This window comes from Cinclus cinclus, chromosome 2 (genome assembly GCF_963662255.1).
Source record: "Cinclus cinclus chromosome 2, bCinCin1.1, whole genome shotgun sequence".
Taxonomy (NCBI): Eukaryota; Metazoa; Chordata; class Aves; order Passeriformes; family Cinclidae; genus Cinclus; species Cinclus cinclus.
This window is the reverse complement of record NC_085047.1, coordinates 29,529,063-29,546,879: the sequence shown is the minus strand read 5'-3', so window position 1 is coordinate 29,546,879 and position 17,817 is coordinate 29,529,063. Positions and strand designations below refer to the sequence as shown.

The 17,817-nt window shown below is 37.1% G+C and overlaps 1 protein-coding gene across 3 annotated transcripts in view; it reads left to right on the top strand.

Moving 5' to 3' along the window:
- Window positions 1-17,817, top strand: part of MAN1A2 (mannosidase alpha class 1A member 2) — a 134,446-nt gene that overhangs the window by 30,871 nt on the left and 85,758 nt on the right. For 2 of the 3 annotated variants that reach the window (XM_062515529.1, XM_062515528.1), the window contains exon 3: window positions 12,823-12,919. In XM_062515529.1, the coding sequence (XP_062371513.1) occupies window positions 12,823-12,919 (97 nt within the window). Of the gene's footprint in view, window positions 1-5,297; window positions 5,356-12,822; window positions 12,920-17,817 lie in introns of all 3 variants that reach the window. The other variant, XM_062515530.1, reaches the window with a different exon arrangement.

Below are 17,817 nucleotides of genomic sequence, written 5' to 3'. Positions count from 1 at the left end.
CAAATGTTTTAAGTGAGAATATACAGGGCATTTTGCTTTTCTAAATGTTTTTTTAGGGTGAACGGTGAACAGCATGGTTGTCAACACTTGTTAATTTTTACTACAGATTACTGTAGCAAAATACCTCTGAGATGGATTTAATGCATAGAATAAAATTGAGTTTACCAAGTAATGCAAAATTACTGAGCACAGCTAACAGTGAAGAACTAGCTGGAAGAAATAATTAACCAATGTTCTTATAGACCAAGCCTGGAATTGGAGGGGGGGTGTTGAAAATTAGTATTTGCATTTCTGAGGTTGTTTGTTCAGAATGTAGACTGAGAGATGATAAGCTTTAGGTTAGTATAAAATGGCATTTTTCTTGGTCTCTGAAAAAGTAGTAAAATTTGGACCATTCTTGCTGATCTAAATCTGAAGGTATAGCAAATTGTAAGGAATTCAGGGTAGTTTGTAAGAATCACCAGGTGGTGATCCTTAGCTGCAGTTGCCACACACCTTGTTCTGTAAAAGGCTTGCTCCTTTTTTTGATGATCAGCCTATGTGTGAGTCACACTGACACGCTGTTTTTCTATTGCATAACTTGTTGATGAAAGTATTATGGTTTCTGAAGTGTAGCTTTTCATTACCAGACCATAGGTTTTTGTGGGACTATGTTTTAGGTGGGTAAGTCCTTCAGTTAGGATAATAATGCCTTTGTCTTGAGAAATTTTCACCTGTGCTTGTAATAGCCTAGGATTATGGGAGTATGACTGAAAATTCTTTGTTCTGTGAATTGCCTTCATTAACTCAGTCATGTTATTATTGTAGGTAGCAGGTGATCTCCAGAATTTTTCATTTTTGTTTCATGCAGGGTAGGAGATTGTCACTTCTACAGCTAGATGTGTGAAGGTAATGAACACTGGAGTGGGAGGTCTGCTAGGGAGAAGGGACAAATGGTAATGCTGGATGGAATAATGTGGCTGAGATTAAACATATATTAATAGTGTCAAATGAATAATATTTTGTCTGAAACCTGTTTTTGACAGCATCAGATGTCTCAGAAGTCTGCAGCGATTTCAGAGATGTGAAGTGCATTGTGAAATATGTTCATTACTGAGGTCCTCCCTCACTGTTTTATGTAACCAGTGTAGTCTAATAATACAAATAGTTTTTGTAGATAGAGACTTAGCAGAAAAAAAGAACAAGTTCCAGAAGACAGTATCTCTGATGTAAGACCACAACTGATATATATATATATATATATATATATATATATATATATAAAACAATACGATATATATATATACATGTAAATTTTGACATGTAAGACATTATGATTGAGGATTGAGGCCTGAAAAATAGCCCAGAGAAGCTACTGACTCTTTGGAGGCTGCATATCTGGCTTCAGAATTCCTGGTGGTCTCAAGACAGTATTTAACCTGCTTTGGTTTACTGTGAATTGTCCTGATACATATTTGAGGAACTTCACTCTCAAAGAAGAGCTTTAGACTGTTCAAATTCACAAAATAAATGATGTTATACAGCCTATTTCACCTGCTATTAAATGGTGAAAAACTGTATAGAATTGGGTGGAATGATGGGGGCTGTTTGTAACACATGGGTCTTTACATTTGGGAGAAAGGCTGGAAAATTTTCAAATGAGGATCCACATTCTAATATTTTTGCAGAAAATATAAAACCAGTTTTTCTTTCCAAACAGCAACTTGATGAAGGCTGGTTTTGAAACATCTCTGTATAAGGAGTGGTTTGGCAGTAGTTTAATATTTTTAAAAGGCATATTTTGATTTTTAGAAAAATGTGCATATAGAAGTAAAAAAGAAGTTGTGTAATGCCCTTAAGATAGCTTTTCAAAACATTTGAAAGCTTTATATAATAGGAATGTTTGCTGAACTCAAAGAGGGAGGCTTCTTAAGGTCACAGAATACAACTGGGAGCCGAATCTGCATCTTACTGTTTTGGATTTTGTGTGTCTTTTGGTTCTGATAATTATATTTAGTGTTACATTGTATTCTCAAGTTTAATTTGCACAGTTGTATAATCTGTCTATATTCTTCTAAGAAGTTATTAATTATTTCAATAAGGAACATTTAGGAGTTGGCTAGTTATTTTAGATGCACAGTGACAAGTCTGAGACGTAAAGGTTTTCCACTTTCTTGCCATACATGCTTTATGGAACTTCTCTGACATACCAGCTTGCTATTCAGGCTTTTAAAAGATGCTTTGGTGTTTAATTAACTGGTACTTTAAGAACAAACACATTGAAAATTCTTCTTGCTGCTACACTTTAGCTTTGTATTAATATTTTAGCTTTTTCTTCTACGTAAAAGAAAAATATTGAAAAGAGAAAATACTTTTTTAAGATTGTAAGTGCAACTTATATAATTTTACAGCAAGACTTTAAGATGTGTCTTTTCATTGTGATTAATGCAGAGAAATTAAGAACAAATCTTGTCTTTTGAAAGTCATTGGCTTCTTTTCCAAGTTTAATTAGCTATAAATTGCTTGACCACTTGGAATTTTGGCATTTAATTTCCATTACTGTATTCTTTAAAGGTGTTCAGAGTATTTTTTTTTCCTTTCACTTTAAAGGTAATTGTTACATAGTGGTCTGTGGTCTATAGTGAGTTTTAGTTCCATAGGAAGGTAAATTTTACCCAGTCAAATAAGGAAAATTTTGCAATTCTTTTCACTCTATTCAGGCTTCATGTTTTCTTTAATATCTGCCTAAGATGTCACAGTATTCTCTTACTGCCAGCACTCATTTAGGATACTTGTTAAAATAGTGTATTTCATCCGGTAATGTTCCTAATCCTATGCAGGTGATCCTTCCTCTTTACTCAGCACTGGTGAGGCCATATCTGGAGTCCTTTGTTCAGTTTAGAGCTCCCCAGTATGAAAGAGACATGGGCATATTGGAGAGGGTCCAGTGAGAGACCACAGAGATGCTTAAGGGACTGCAGCATCTCATTTGAGCAGAAGATGAGGCAGCTGGGCTGGACAAGAGAGGGAATCTTACAAAATTCCTGGAGGGAGGATGAGAGGAAGACAGAGCCAGGCTCTTCTCAGTGATTCACAGTGGCAGGCACAAAGGCAGTGGGCACAAACTAAAACACAGGAAGCTCCGTCTGAGCATAAAACATTGTTTATTGTGAGAGTGACCAAGCATTGGAGCTGGTGGCCTACCAGCTCAGTAGAGATTGTGGAGTCTCCTTTCTTGGAAATACTCATAAAATGACTGGAAATGGACATGGACAGCTTGTTTTAAATTGCCCTGCTTGGTTGGGGAGGTGGGACCAGATACCTTCCAGAGGTTCCTTCCAACACCAACTATTCTCAGGTAGGATAATATTTGCTGACTAAGCCTGTCAGTTGGGAGACAGCTTCTCCAGAATGTTACACGACTGCACATGGCAAACTTAACAGCTAAATAATAATGCTGTAGGTTTCAGATAGATTGGGAAATCTCAGTTCTCTGGAGCTTCTGTTCTGTTACTTGTTCTGTATTTGTTGTGATATGCAGTTGTGTAATTACATGGTGCTAATTGTAAATATACTTTTTAAAATTAAGTTCAAAGGAGGTATGGTGTCCACAGAGGTAAGGTAGAGTTATGAAGTGACTGAAGCTGCTGGCTGTACCATTCTTGCTTGTGCAATTTAAAAGCTCTTACGTTTAATGATATGGGATGACAAGGTGATACCTTTCTGAAAAGCTGTTCTCAACATAGCAGAGTTCAGATTCTGTTCCTGTGTGTCACAGCTTTCTGAAATAAAAAAACAAAAACAAAAGTGAAGAAGACGCTTAAGCAAAAGTTGTTGTGAAATGGACATCCAGGAAGTAGAGGTGCCAGAGTTAAAGGTCATTGGATAATAGAATAGTTTGGGTTGGAAGGGATCTGTAAAGGTCACCTAGCCCAACTTGAAGTTCATTTGTGACATATGACACCTGTAGAAAGAGTTATGTTTGGATGCTTTTCACAAGTGAGGAACAAGCCTGTCTGGGAAGCTGGGGGTGTTCTGACTTGAATTCTTGTGCCAGTGAACTTCCCTCAGCAAAACTTTCCATTTATCGTCTTTTAAAATTGGAGTTGTAATATATTGCTTCTTTGAAGGGAATGTAGGAAATTATTTATTTAATATTAGTGGAAGCAATGTCAGAAGTACTTACAGATACGTGCCAAGAAGAAAAGTGATTAAAATGTACTTTTGTCATGGTCTCTGGCTGATACTCAAGAGCTGCTAATACTGTTGAGTAGTAACAGGCTGTTTTATAAGCAGTAAACTAATGGTTTCTTATGGATTTTTGACCTACATCTCCTTGTACTACTTTCTGCTTGTCATGCACTTGTTGCTGTGAATATCCTCTTACCTTCCTGTTCGACTGCATGAATTGCAGTATGTCCTGTGCCTTCTTTAGAGCTACTGGTCTGCTAAATGCTGCCCCCTGAATGAATAAAGGGTTGAATTATAACTGCCTTTGTCTCAGTCAGGGTTCCAATTTGTGTCTGTCTGCCTTATGTAGCCACAGATACTTTTTCTTTTCCTCAACACAAAAAGTAGAGTATCTGGTTCCTCCAGCTCTTCAAAATCAAGTGTGAAATTAGAGAACGGATTAAAAGGCTACTGTGAATGTATGTGTCAAATGATGGATGTACAGACAGCAAGATTACATGAGCCTCATTCTTTTAAGAAACTGGGCTAAAAATAGTAAATGCCCCTTACCTGAGTTCTGTTTTGTGTGCTTATTGAGAAAAGAGTGGCGTAGAAGAATTGCTTGATCATCCAGAGATCTTTTCATGCTGCCTAAGTCGTCTTTTTATAGTTACTGTTCACACAACTTTCAATGCTAATTTCATTTATTGTTTCTATTGCAGTGCTTCTGATTTAGCCAAATAAGCTGCCTTCTGTGACTGGGGGAACTTTTTTCAACATCTAAAACTAATTTAGAACAATTTTCTTATTGCTGACACTTTACAGTCTTGGTTTCCTTGGTCAAATTTACTTGGACTTCTAGTTGGTTGCAACATTAATTTGTAAAAATCCATGCCTGTTAAAGGTTTTGCATTGTATTTTGTAGCTCACTGCTCCTGGCTTACATTCCTTCAGTTACTTCCTGAAACTGAAGGACGTAAGTATCATGATACAACTTTTTCAGTATTTAAGGTAACACTCTCTGCAGTGTGAATGTTTGTATAAAATCCTTACACATGCATTTTATATGTAAGTGTGTGCATATAAAAATTTTTCTATTTATACATGTGTATACACACACATTGTTTATTAGTTGGTTTTGTTTGCAGACTATTTGGATTCTCTGTGTTCTGGGTTTTCCAATGTAATTTGACAAGTTGAGAACAGGTAAGTTGGCTTTCAGTTAGTTTCACTACATTCTTTTAAAGCTTATCTTAATTTTACTGAATTATTGAAATCTGTAAACTAAGGATAAAATCTTTTTGATCGAGCCTGTTACTAAGCTCATTTTCCATTTTTATATTAGAATGAATATTGTTCAGTTGACACTTTGGCCAGTACAGGCATGTTAGGAGTGGCCTTGAACAAAGTTGTGCCCCAGCTTGTTGGAATGATTTTATAAAGAACTCATTTTACATTTGTTAAATCAGTCATTTATGTCTGTGAGAAGCTTTGCAGCTCGGTATGTTTATTTTACTGGAATAGGAGAATGGAAATAAAACTCCTAGTGTGGAGCTTCATTTGCAATACTTCAGCTGCACATCCTGGATATGTTGATTTGTAACTTAAAATGTGCTACTCATGAAGAATGCAAGTTTTTGTTTGAGGGTATTTTAAAAATGAATCAATTTAGTCAAGTTGTAGAAATTGCAGAATTCTCCAGTGCTCATGCGGTATTGGAAGTGTGTTAAAAATTCAGGAAGGTGTTCGTTATTAAAGATGTCTTTTTTCCTAGACCATTGTGAGAACCACCTGTCTTTCAACAATGAATTAGCACATTTGCAGTATTTAAAGCTCATAAAGGCAAATTAAAATCAAAGAAATAGGGAAATATTTCACTTACCTGATATTATCAGCCAAAAAAAAATGAGCAAAACTCCAGGTGAATTTCTTATCTTCAGAACTGGGTAAATTAAAAGGCTCCATGAAATCTAATTGACTGTACTGCTAGGTTTTACTTTTTTCTTTTTTTTTTTTTTTTTAATTTTGTATTTTATATGCCATTTATTCCTGTAAAACAGAAATGCTGGTAGCAGAAATCATGAATTACAGCTAGATTGAAGAGATCTCTATTTTAAATTACACATGATCTATTATACAAGTGACAGTAGTGCGTTCTCACCTCTGGAGACTTTGATTGGAAAGCCAGAGCATCCTGTGATGTTCTTGTTAGTCATCTTTACATATTTTCTCCTATAGTCCCCTCTGTGTTTGCTGGAGCAGCTCCATAGAATATATACCGCTGTGTTCTTAACATGCAGTTTTCCTGATGGTGTTAGCTCTCAAGTATTGATAGTAATGATATCATTGATACACCATGTGAGCCACTGGTCGTCGATGAGTAACCACTCACAGTGCATTCCATTAAGGCAGAGACTATCTGCATACAGTACCGAACTACCTGAAACTCCCTACAGTTCACTCTAATTAGCTTGCTCTGAGATCTGGATTCCTGATTTGCATTGCTGGCATCTATTCTTATTTTCTGCTTTGTTACCAGAGGAATAATGGCTGACAAGGCATCAGTTTTTTAAAGGGATTCGAGGGGAAGTCAAAGGACTGCAGAACCCTGTCCCTGCTGAATGAACTGCAGATTACCAGAAAACAGAATAGGGAGTAGAATCACTGAGCATACAGATATAAAAGATGTCATGCTCTATTTTTATTGATACAGTGGTCTCCAAAGCTGTAGAAGATCCCCAGAAGAGTCAAGAGATGTGAACAAGGGAGAGATGGTTGGATACAAAGTTTTTCAAATAATACTTGGCTAAGTTCAGTGCTACTATGTGTTGAACTAAGCAGCCATGGGATGGAGGGTAGTTTCTGTGTTTGCCTGGAGAAATTGGTTAGAAGGCAGGAAATTGAGAGTATGTATAAATAGTCTGGAGGCCACAGAGGACATGTGCTGGGCATCCATGCTCTAAATTATACAAATGAATTATTTAGAGTTTGAAAATGGATGAGTAGGGGTATGACAGCTTTGCTGCCAACATGAAGAATTGCAGAAAAACCTTATGGGACTGAGTGATAATTTCGTTTTTTTTTTTTTTTTATTTCTCAGCTAAATATAAAATGATGCATATTGGGGCTGGAGATTGAGAGATTCCAACTTCATGCTAAGTATGAAAAGCTGTGAGGTGACTTAGTACAGTTGAGAATGAGAAATTGTGTTTTGTATAGTTCTTTGGAAATGTCACTGTAGTGCTCAAACAGCAGACAGTGAGCAGATATTCAGCGCTTCAGAGAACAGATGAGGTTCTTACGGTAGCCTGTGAAGATCAAGTGCCCCTGCATCTTGTAAGCTTCACGCAGTTCTAGTCTTTCAGCTTCAAAAAGGATAGGATAAAACTGGCAGAGGTGTAGGGCTAAGCTGATGGATATGTTTAGACTGATGCCTAAAAGGACAAGACTGGAAGTAAGGAATTATAGGAACTTCTTTCTCCTGGCTGATGTGCAGTTGTCGTTGCTTACAAAGATGATCCGAGAGGTTCTACTTTTCTGAACAACACAGCACCAGTCAATCTTGTGAATACCTTATTCTCTTGAAATGGTGATGAACAAGGTCAAAAATACCTGCATTATCTTGGATTGAAAATATTTGGCTTTCTTGAACATTTTTGAGCAAGGTTTGCTGCTGCAAGCTCTCCAAATTTAGGCTCTTTACATTTACTGTTCCAGTTCTCACCAATCTGAAGGGTTTTCCAATGTAATTTCATCAGGTGTCTAATAAGGCTTCAAGTATTTAATTCCAGCAAAAAGAGTTTCCCACTTTGCATCCATTTGATAAGCATTTTTGTTTTAGTAATGGATTTGTTACCAGATTTGACAGTAAAAGAAAACCCAGTGTTCTGGTGTGTTGGGAACATATTCCAAACAGACTTTTCCAGTGGCAGTGTTCAAAAATGCATGACAGAGGCATGAACTGATGCCTGAAATATTTTCTCTTGGGATAGAGCTCCCAGAAAAATAAAAAAAAAGGTATGAGTTTTCTAAGTTTCATCAAAAATCTGTATTGAGTATACAAGGAAAAGATAATTCTTAAAATTAACATCCAAAAAGTATACTTTGCAGACAGTAGGAAAATGGTTATTAATTTTTAATCTGCCAATTGAGCAGTAATTTTGTCTAGCATGTCCTTGGTTAATTTTAAAGCAGAGTTAGAAGGTGGTTTATATAAATCTCTCAGAATTGTACCCTTAAGCAGAATACATTGCTTTGGAAGCAAAACCTATTTGCTGTCTGTTTTGCATGTTCCTGATAGAATGGCAGGAACCAGTAAATACAGCAATTCGATGGAAAATTGGTTCTTTTGCTTTTTTCTCGGGACCCCTACTTTTTGTTTGCTAGTTGCCTGTCCTGTTTTTAAGACTGGAAAGGGCTTTTTGAGCCAATCCCTGGCTTGAATTACTGTTTCTGACATGTTGCTGTAGTGGTAGAACTTCCTTACAAATCTTTTTCCAATAATAGTAACCTCCTTTTATTGTTTGTCAAAAGACATCATTGCCACTCTGTCTTTCTAAAAATACTTTATAAAATCAGATTTATAAAAATCTGATTTCCAGTGGCTGTAGATGATTAGATCCCATGAACGTGTTCTAAAGTCAGCAAACCCAAATAGATAATGGTATACCTGCAAAAGCAGTTTCATTTGGCATGTCCTGCTTCTGTCCTGTCTTAGAACAGAGTCCAAATTAGTTTTTTTGTAGAATTACCAAGTTTTATTTTCAGCAGCATCTTACTTGTTGTTATTTCCATTGCATCCCATAATAAACATTTTCAAGATTAGTATGCAACAGACTGGTAACTATAAATGATTTTGCTTTCAAAAGCAAGATCTGTCATTAATGGTGTTAGTAAAAAGTCCATTGCCAAAACTGCTTGTTCTCTGGTGGCCAGATTGCAAGATCGATATATGATATGCCCAAGCTCCAATCTTTTCCTGTGACAAACTGCTATCAGGTATGGAAATTTCAACTATGGAAGTGCATGTCTTCCATTTTTCACAGTTACTGATCCATGCCTCTCATTTTCATTATACTGAGCCTCTCTTGAGTTCTTTAAGGGTTGGGTACATTTTTTTTTTTGCAAATAGTTTTACCTTCTTGCTGTTAGCTGTAGTGCTGATGTTCCAGTCAGTTCTGAGACTTTCCTCTTTAAGACAGAGCTTTGTTTTAGGAAAAGCCTGTCTGTCCCTGCAGCTGTTCTTCAGCACTTCCAACTTCCACTATGCAAGCACTACCTAGTGTACCTTTAGAAATAATTTTGTTTTTCCAATCAGGTGTTCATGTTATTTGTACTTTCTGAGCCAAAATGCCATCCTCAGTTAAATTTTGTAGCTGTCAGAGGCGTCTGTCTTGTCGTGTTTCTCCAAAGCTTTTGTGTACAGAACTGCTCCCAATAGTATAGATGTTCTGTCTATAGTATATAACATGCTACCTTTTCTGGCAGTAACAAAAATCTCTATATTGTTACAGTATCTCTTGACCTATCACCCTTACAAAACTTAATACTTCAAGAGCTGCGGGGCTTCTCACTTGCATATAATGTGCAGTTCTCTGCTAACGTGATATCATGAAGTCTGCTTGGTTTGTGGTGGAGGAAAGCAGCAAATTGTGTGCCAGAGTAATGATCAGCATTCATCTAGAAAAAATCAGTATGATTCTTGAGGACTTAAACCCCCATATTCTTAGTGTTTAGGGTATGCAGAGAGGCAGAATAGATGTGTTTGTGGTTATCAAAGCAGTTTAGTCTCCTCAAAATAGATTTCTTATCTTAGTCTTAGTTGTTGCAGTCAACTGTGGCTTAGTCTCTTGTGTTCAAGAGACTTTCAGGTCTCACTAGTGTATTCTTAAGTTGCTTCTGCATTAATTCATGCATCCATTGAAATTTACTCCTTTTAAGTTTCTATTTCAATAACATTTTCTTAAGATAAATTATATATATAGAAACATCTTGAATTATATGTATTCTGTTTTAGCCCTTTGTAATTTGCATACTTTAGGGGGTTTCTTCAGAACTGAATATTCTGTAATAAAATATGTACCTTCCTCCCAGAACCATAACAAATTAGGACAGTGAAACATTCCACAATTAACATTCTGCTGTGAGGAAACAAATTGTTCTTCTCCTGGACTTAACTAGTTTTGATCTGTTCTGGTATTTGCCTATACCATCAGATTTCTACAAAGCTAGAATGTCAATGGCTATTTGATTCTTCTTCATGAAATATTTATTTGGGGCATCCAAAGATCTCAGAAGCCCAGTTTTCTTTATGTGCAAGCCAGTTGGTTGGATCTGCCACGTCATGGTCATATTGTTTAGTCGTCTATCTGTTTTCAAACACAGAGACTGCACTGTTCAGTCTTTAGTTTCATTCTCTAGATCTTTCTAAACTTTTAAGTCTGTTTTCCCAAGTAGTGTTTTTAGGACTGGAAGGCTGCAGGTTAGAGCGGGACCCTTCAAAGAAACCTTGGCTATCCCCAGCCCTTAAGTCTACCCTGACTGTATAAAGCCTTGAGTAGCCCAGTCTGATCCCAGAAGTGATCATGGTTTGTGCAGGAGGTTGAACAGGAGAGGCATCCTGAGTTTCCTTCCCATCTGAATGAGGCTGTGAGTCTCAGTTTTGTGATACTAAGTTAATGAACAATTTTATATGGAAGCTTGTAGGTTTGTTCTGGATAACATTAGCGGGAGCTCTCTGAGGAACTTCTGTGCTTACTGCCTATGACCAGATTTGTCATGCTGCAGTTTTCTTATCTGTCAAGAGAGGATCCCTTTACCTGACTTAATGTTCCAATAGCTATGAATTGGCCGGTTTGATAAGTGCTGTGTAAACACTAAGGAGTTCGTGAATGCTAGGGAAATGACTTTTCTCTCCTCTTTTGATATAGTTGCATCCACTTTTTCTTACACTGCTAGTTCATGACAACGAAAAGAAGTTCTATAGTATTATGACCTAATCAGGTGTCAAAATAGGTGCAAATACTAAAAGCAACGTGTGAGCTGACTTTGAATGACAAGCTGTAGGAGTGGGACTTTGGCATCTTGTGAGGGGCAGCTGTGGTTAGGCTGGTGCCAGTTTAACACAGAAGTGCTCCCCAGCTTCTTGGGGCTGTGTGTGGGGTTCACATTTATTGTCTAGGTGTGAGTTAACTACCATGAGCCATGGGAAATTTGGAGGGAGTTTACATTTAAAGGAATTGCAGCTTTGTAATTTGGATAGGGATCTCTTGATGGTTGTAGGGAGAGCAGACACTTTGTTTTCCATGTCTCAGCAGGTAGTTTAGATGCAGTTTGGAAGATCTGGGATACTCAGATCCTGACTTCCACTAAATCTTGAATTTGGTAGAAGGCGGGATCTGAGAGGCAGTAAGGGGAGAGATGTGAGGTAGTGCTGGTAAGGTGGCTGGCTGCATCTCATTTTTTAGCCAGCATCTACTTGTTCCCTCACATTTTCTGTGAGTATGGTGACTCTGATTAAAATAAGAAAATTACAGTCATGTAAATCGTGGTGAAAGCAGATTGCCTTGCCTCAGTTTCTTAAAGGGTTAATATTGTCCTCTTGGTTACATTCACATAGTTTCTCCTCTAAGAAAGCATTTATCAAACTTGTGAGAATTATGATTTTAAGTCCTATACATTTTCTTTGGGATTTTGTTTCTATTAACACTATTTTAATACTATTTTAAAACGAAATTTAAAAATAAAATATGTATAATGTTGTGGGTACAGACACATGGCTGTTGTTCTAAAGGTTTTTTCTTACTGTTCTTGTGTATGGGGCACAAGCTATCTAATTTCTTCCTGTTACTTGCTTTTGTCTGTTTAGGTTCTAATAATACTTATTTATTTAAAACTGTATTCACTTTGCAATTTGGTGGCTGTGGAATTCCCAGCAAGTAAGGAGTCTGAAGAGTTTTAACAAATCCATAAGAGCATTGCTTAGTGGCTGATGTGTACAACTAGTCACCAAGACCTTTTGGGTTTTTAGGTGTAATTTTCTTACTGGGTGATAGAAATAGCTATTAAAAAGCTAAATGTCTTGTGTACCAAATATTTATAATATTATACTGCTTTGTTCCTTATGCTTTCTAAAAAGCAAAGCTTTTTGGAATTTCTTTTGGTGGAGGCTGTATGATGGTACGCCTTTGTCAAGTAGCTGTTGCTAATGAGAAATCTGTTACGCCTTTTGCAAAATTGTTGAGTCCTACTCAGAGGTACCGATGTAAATAAATAATTTTTATGCTTCAGGCATCAGTAGATATGTTTTTCTTTTAGTTAGCGTCTTAAGACATTAGCCAGTGTTTCACAACAGTTCCTTATACTTAACTGCATTCCTAATGCTTACATTCTTAAATGTCTGTGTATATATATTAAAGTAAAAGAAAGAACAAGAAAACAGCTGAATGCAGAGCATTAGGCTCCATAGCTCAAGTCAAATAGACTTGAAATTTTTTCAAAATTTATTCATGCTGTAAAATCTGATTTCTGTAACAGATAGAAGCAGTGACAAAGTAATTGGTATGCTGGGATGCCTGTGAAAGATGAAGTCTCAAATAAGGAGTAAAATATTGTATTCATGGAGAGTAGTTTTATAATGTAATCAAATCCTATTTTTTTTTTTCTGTTTCTTAGATGATGAAGCATGCCTGGGACAATTACAGGCAATATGGATGGGGACATAATGAGCTCAAACCAATTGCCCGGAAAGGACATTCCACCAACATATTTGGTAGGCTACCTTTTCTGGTTTGTTTGTGATTTAATACTTCTGTCCAAATATCATCTTTGAAAGTCTATCCAAACTTTCTAGCAAACTCTGGTTTAATAAAAAATCTTTTGAAGTGTGAGTGACAGAAATGTATTATTTCAGTGGTATTTCACTGAATTACTTTATTAACCTTTCTTTTTGGAAGTAGTATGTTCTTATTATTGCAGAGGCTAAGCTGTGTCTATCACTGATGCTTCGTGTGTGTGTAAATGAAAGTCCTGATACGATTATGGGGTTTTTCTTTGGTTATATTTAGAGATTCAATTAATATAAATGTGTGTGTGGGGGGGGGGGTGTTATATTTTTAAAACCCATCTCATCTTGTCTAGATCTTCACGTTTTATTCCATGAGAATCATGGAACAGTTTGAGTCAGAAGGAACCTTTTTAAGAAAGTTGATCTAGTCCAACCCCCTGCCATTGGCTGGGATATCTTCCCTGAGACCAGGTTGCTCAGAGCCTCATCCAGCCTCGTGTTGATGGGGCCAGGGATGGGGCACCCACAGCTTCTCTGGGCAACCTGTGCCAGTGCCTCACCAGTGGTACTTAGCACAGTGCAAGGAGAGAGTGTGAGCTGAAGGGAACACTGGAGCAAAAGGCTTCTTCCATGACAAAAGGGCATTTTTTAGATACCAGGACAGCATTGTGTAGTATTCTTAGGCACTTTGTTATCTCGTACATATGCAGTGCCTTAAGTTTTGCTAAGAAAAATCTCTTCTGAAGCTTATTGTGATTTAGTTTTAAGTTATGATTAATGGATGGCTTTCCTTTATATTTTTCCAGCTGATGAAGTTTTATTTGACAGGGAAAAATCTTTAATGTTCACCTCTATGATCATGTAGCCTTTGCTGCTTACAATTTTGTTCTGTAATTTGCCATGTGTAATTTTAGATTAGCCTTGGTTTGTAACCCAGACTCTATGAAGTAAGTTTTTTTCCTTCATGTGGTGGGAAGACATTTTTATGATGTTTGTTTTTAATGTGACTGACATGATATTTTGAAGCAGTTATGAATTACAGTTTCACTGTAGCCTTTTCTTTCCATTCCTCCTCTGCTTACTTCTAACATGTTTGCTAATGAGGATTTCTGCTTTTTTTCCCTTGCAATGATTATTCTGTGGAGTGCTTATTCTTTGAAATTTTGGCTTTGCTTTCTGAAAGCATTTGCAGGCCTTGTCTGTGTTAAAGTTTCTGCTCCTCTTGTTCTAGTTAACTCTAGCAGCCAATGCCCTACATGTTTGTCCTTTAAAAATCGAGATGCTATTTTGTGCCATTTTGTTCCTAGCCAAATCATGTCATGATTGCTCTATTCAAGGCTATTTCATATGAAAAACTTTTCTGAAACACATAATCTTCAGCATATATCAAGTCTAAAATAGAATCAGCTATTGTTCATTTGGTGGATGGTTGATGGAGGGAATGTGTGTGTGTGGAAATTGGTCCAAGAACTGTCTAGGCTGTATTGCTATTCCTAGCTCTTTACCAATCTCTATTACCCCTATTGACATGATTCCCAGCAGTATTTGCCTTTATAGAAGAGTTGCTTGATTTTTTTTGAAACCTCATGCTAGTTTTAATTAAAAAAACACTCAGCAAAATCTGTCTTTATTATTCATCTCAAAGATGATTTGATCTAAACTATTTTCAGCTGTTACTGCAATCTACTTTGCTTCCATTTCAATTGGCACATGGCACGTCTGTGCGATCCTGCAAGGAGATGGTATCGCTGGTTGAACGGCAGCTCTTTGCATGAATCTTTGGGAAATCAGGTTTGCTGATAACTCCCCAGTGAGGTTAAACATGATTCAATTTAGGAGACAAATGCGTCATTAGTCTTCTCCCTTGGACTCCATTTTTGTCTAAAGTAGTGTTTATCTATGTCTATGCCAAGAACACCAGTGTTTCTAACATTGCAAGATTTAGCAGGTTTCACTATGGGGTCAGAGAAAGGGAGAGTAGGTGGCCTGTTCTGCTCTTATAAATCTTAGTTTTGAGTAATTAAAAATATAAGGAAGGATAAACTTAATAAACTTTAAAGCAAGATGCTCTATACCTCACTGAAGCATTCCAGCAAGAATGTTTATGGGTTTCCTCAATTATTAGTTTGACTTTTACAACAAAACATTCTAAGTTTGCTTTAGCTGGCCCATGGCAAGAAACTCTTGCCCGTCTTTTTGAGATGTCTGACTGTAAATTGTAAAGGAGAGTGTGCTAAAATACTGTCTTTCAAACTGTGTAGTTTGACAGTAGTAGTAATCTTAAATAACACCTCTTCAACAGCTGGGTCACAGCATTAGTAGTATGGTACTGCTTTGGGAAAGTATGACTGCATGTGGGCGAGCTTCTAAAGATGCTTACATTTAGATGATATATGAAACAAACCTTAATAGTTTCTCTGTTGGTGAAATGGGGTGATAACTGCTTTTGAAAAGCCTGGCATTTATTCTTATCCTGTAAAATGAAATGTAAAAGTCAAGGAGAAACTGTGGCAGAGAGGTGTAAATTTTCTTTCCAGTTTAAATTTTTATTTGCAGCTCAGCTGAAGGTTGTAGCAGCTATGCTAAAAAAAAAGCCCAGAAAATCGATGTTTTTTGTTGGCCTGCTTAAATTGGTGAAAAAATTTGATGGCAACTGCAGGGCTTTGTTGCAGAGTGGGTTTGTGTGGGATCTCGGTCAAGTTTCCACTAGAACACAAAGGGTGAAGAGAAAAGGCTGATAGAAAATGATCCATGTAAAATAATGAGCAAGGACAACAAACACTGAGCTTGCTTCAGGAGGGTTTCGGAGTTTAGCACAAGCCAGAGTAGTTGATGACATTGTTGGATTCTCTTCCTGTAATGAAATCTGACTGGGTTTGCTTTTGAGGATTAGAGTAACCACTTGAAACATGCTGTTTGAAGATGATTTGTCTCTGCACTTGTTTGATAATCCATAGGTGAACATTTCCTGAAATCACAATTAAAATCATTCAGTCCAGATATGTTTCAGTTTTAAACTATTATGTGTTTGTGCTGGATCTTTTACTCCAGTATCATATGAACTTATTACCCTAGCATAAACTGTAAATATACTTTATTGTGAGTTAAATTGAGAAGTTAGTACTAGTTAGTTTGCATTGTCCTTCAATATCTGTTTTTCTAAAACAATGTTTATTTGAGAACCTGAATTACATTAAGGATAAAGAAAATAGACAGTCCTTGGGCAATTTGGAACATTGTCCTCAACAAAACTAGAAACTGTGGGCTGTCACCTAACCTGACTTTTCTGAAATGAAAGTTCTGACTTGTGGTGTGTTTTATTTTGTTGTTTTGTGGCTGTTTTTTTGGTTTGTTTTGCTAGTTTTAATTGCCTAAAAATAAAGTGAAGATGTGCAGTTTGTCAAGTAATAAGTACATGGCAAAGTACTGATACAACTCTTGAAAAAATGAAAATTTCCCATATTACTAGCAGTGCATTTCTGAACCTTGCATTTGGATGTATTCTGTCTAGAGATGAGCTGATTTATATGAAGACAATCTGGTCATGTACGTAACCCATAAACAGTTACATGTCTAGATATATTTTGAATTATGTGGACAGTTCTTAATACTATCAAGTTTTAAAGTTGTAGACTCTTGCATACCCATTCTCAGGCACAAAGATTCAATAAAGTCAGTATTTTGTGACACTGGAGTTGTCTCACTCATTGATAGTGCTTTCATGCCTCTCCTGTTCTCTCATCTCATATGCCATCCAAACAGTCAATTTAACCTGAGCTGCCTGCCAGCTCTCTCTTGGGATGCTGTCTTCTAAGTGGGAGGAGAGAATTGTCAGTGAGGTCACATTGTGATTGCATTTGTGGTTCCTGGTGGAGCCCCAAGGCTGCAATGCTGTGCCTTATCTCTTCCTTCAAACTTGACCAACTAAATCTGTCCTCTCTTTTATGAGGAATTTTTGTCTGGCATTTTAACTGTCATTAGTGAGCAAGATATGTCCAAGGGAGTAACTTGAGGATTCAGGTGGGGCAGCTTGTGTGCTGAATATTCCTTGGTTTGTACCACATCACTGAGCGTGGCTGACTTGCACACAGCCAGCCTCAGCCTTTTGCTGCCAGTGGCACTGAGGAGCCCTCGTGCCATGGAGAAAGTTGCCGAGATGAGTGCCTGGTGCTGCAGTAGTGCAAGAAACTCCTGCAGCAGCTCCTTATGTTGCTAAGCAGTGGAGATCTTTTCTTCCTGTGCTGAAGAGCAGGAGCAGCAAAACTCCCAAAGAAAATGCATCTGTCAAGACTGCAAGGATGGGAGGCTGCTGTAAGAAGGAGCTGAGTCAGGCAGAGGAGCCTTTGACAAGTACAGTATGGCTTGGGAGAGCAATGCAATTTCTTTGTCCACTTTGTAGTTCCTGAAGTGAGAGATGGAATATTTCTTATAAGCACTACAAGAAAACACTAACAAATTGTTTTATTATTACTTATCCTTGGAAATACTTGTTTTTAAGACATTTTTGTTATCTCTCCTTGTAGCAGTTATTGGGCCACCTGAGCTGCTCTGACGCTATCATCTGTTGTCACCTGATTAGTTGTAATTTACTTCTGAAACTCACGTTAACTGAGTGTTAAGGGTATCTGATTTAGTAAGCCTTTTGTATTTTTGTGTTTGTCTGTTTGATTGTTTTTTAGCTGGCAAAATACCTGTTTATAAACAGTATGGAGACAAGCACTTTTACTGGAAAGAAAATAGATGATACACTTTAAAAACTGGAATAACCTTTTAAAAATATGACAGAAAAAGTTCTGGTGTCTTCTCACTGTAAAATCCTAATAAAAAGACAGATGGAAAACACAGCTTCTGCTCAACATCCTTTTTCTGTGCGTGTGTTCGGT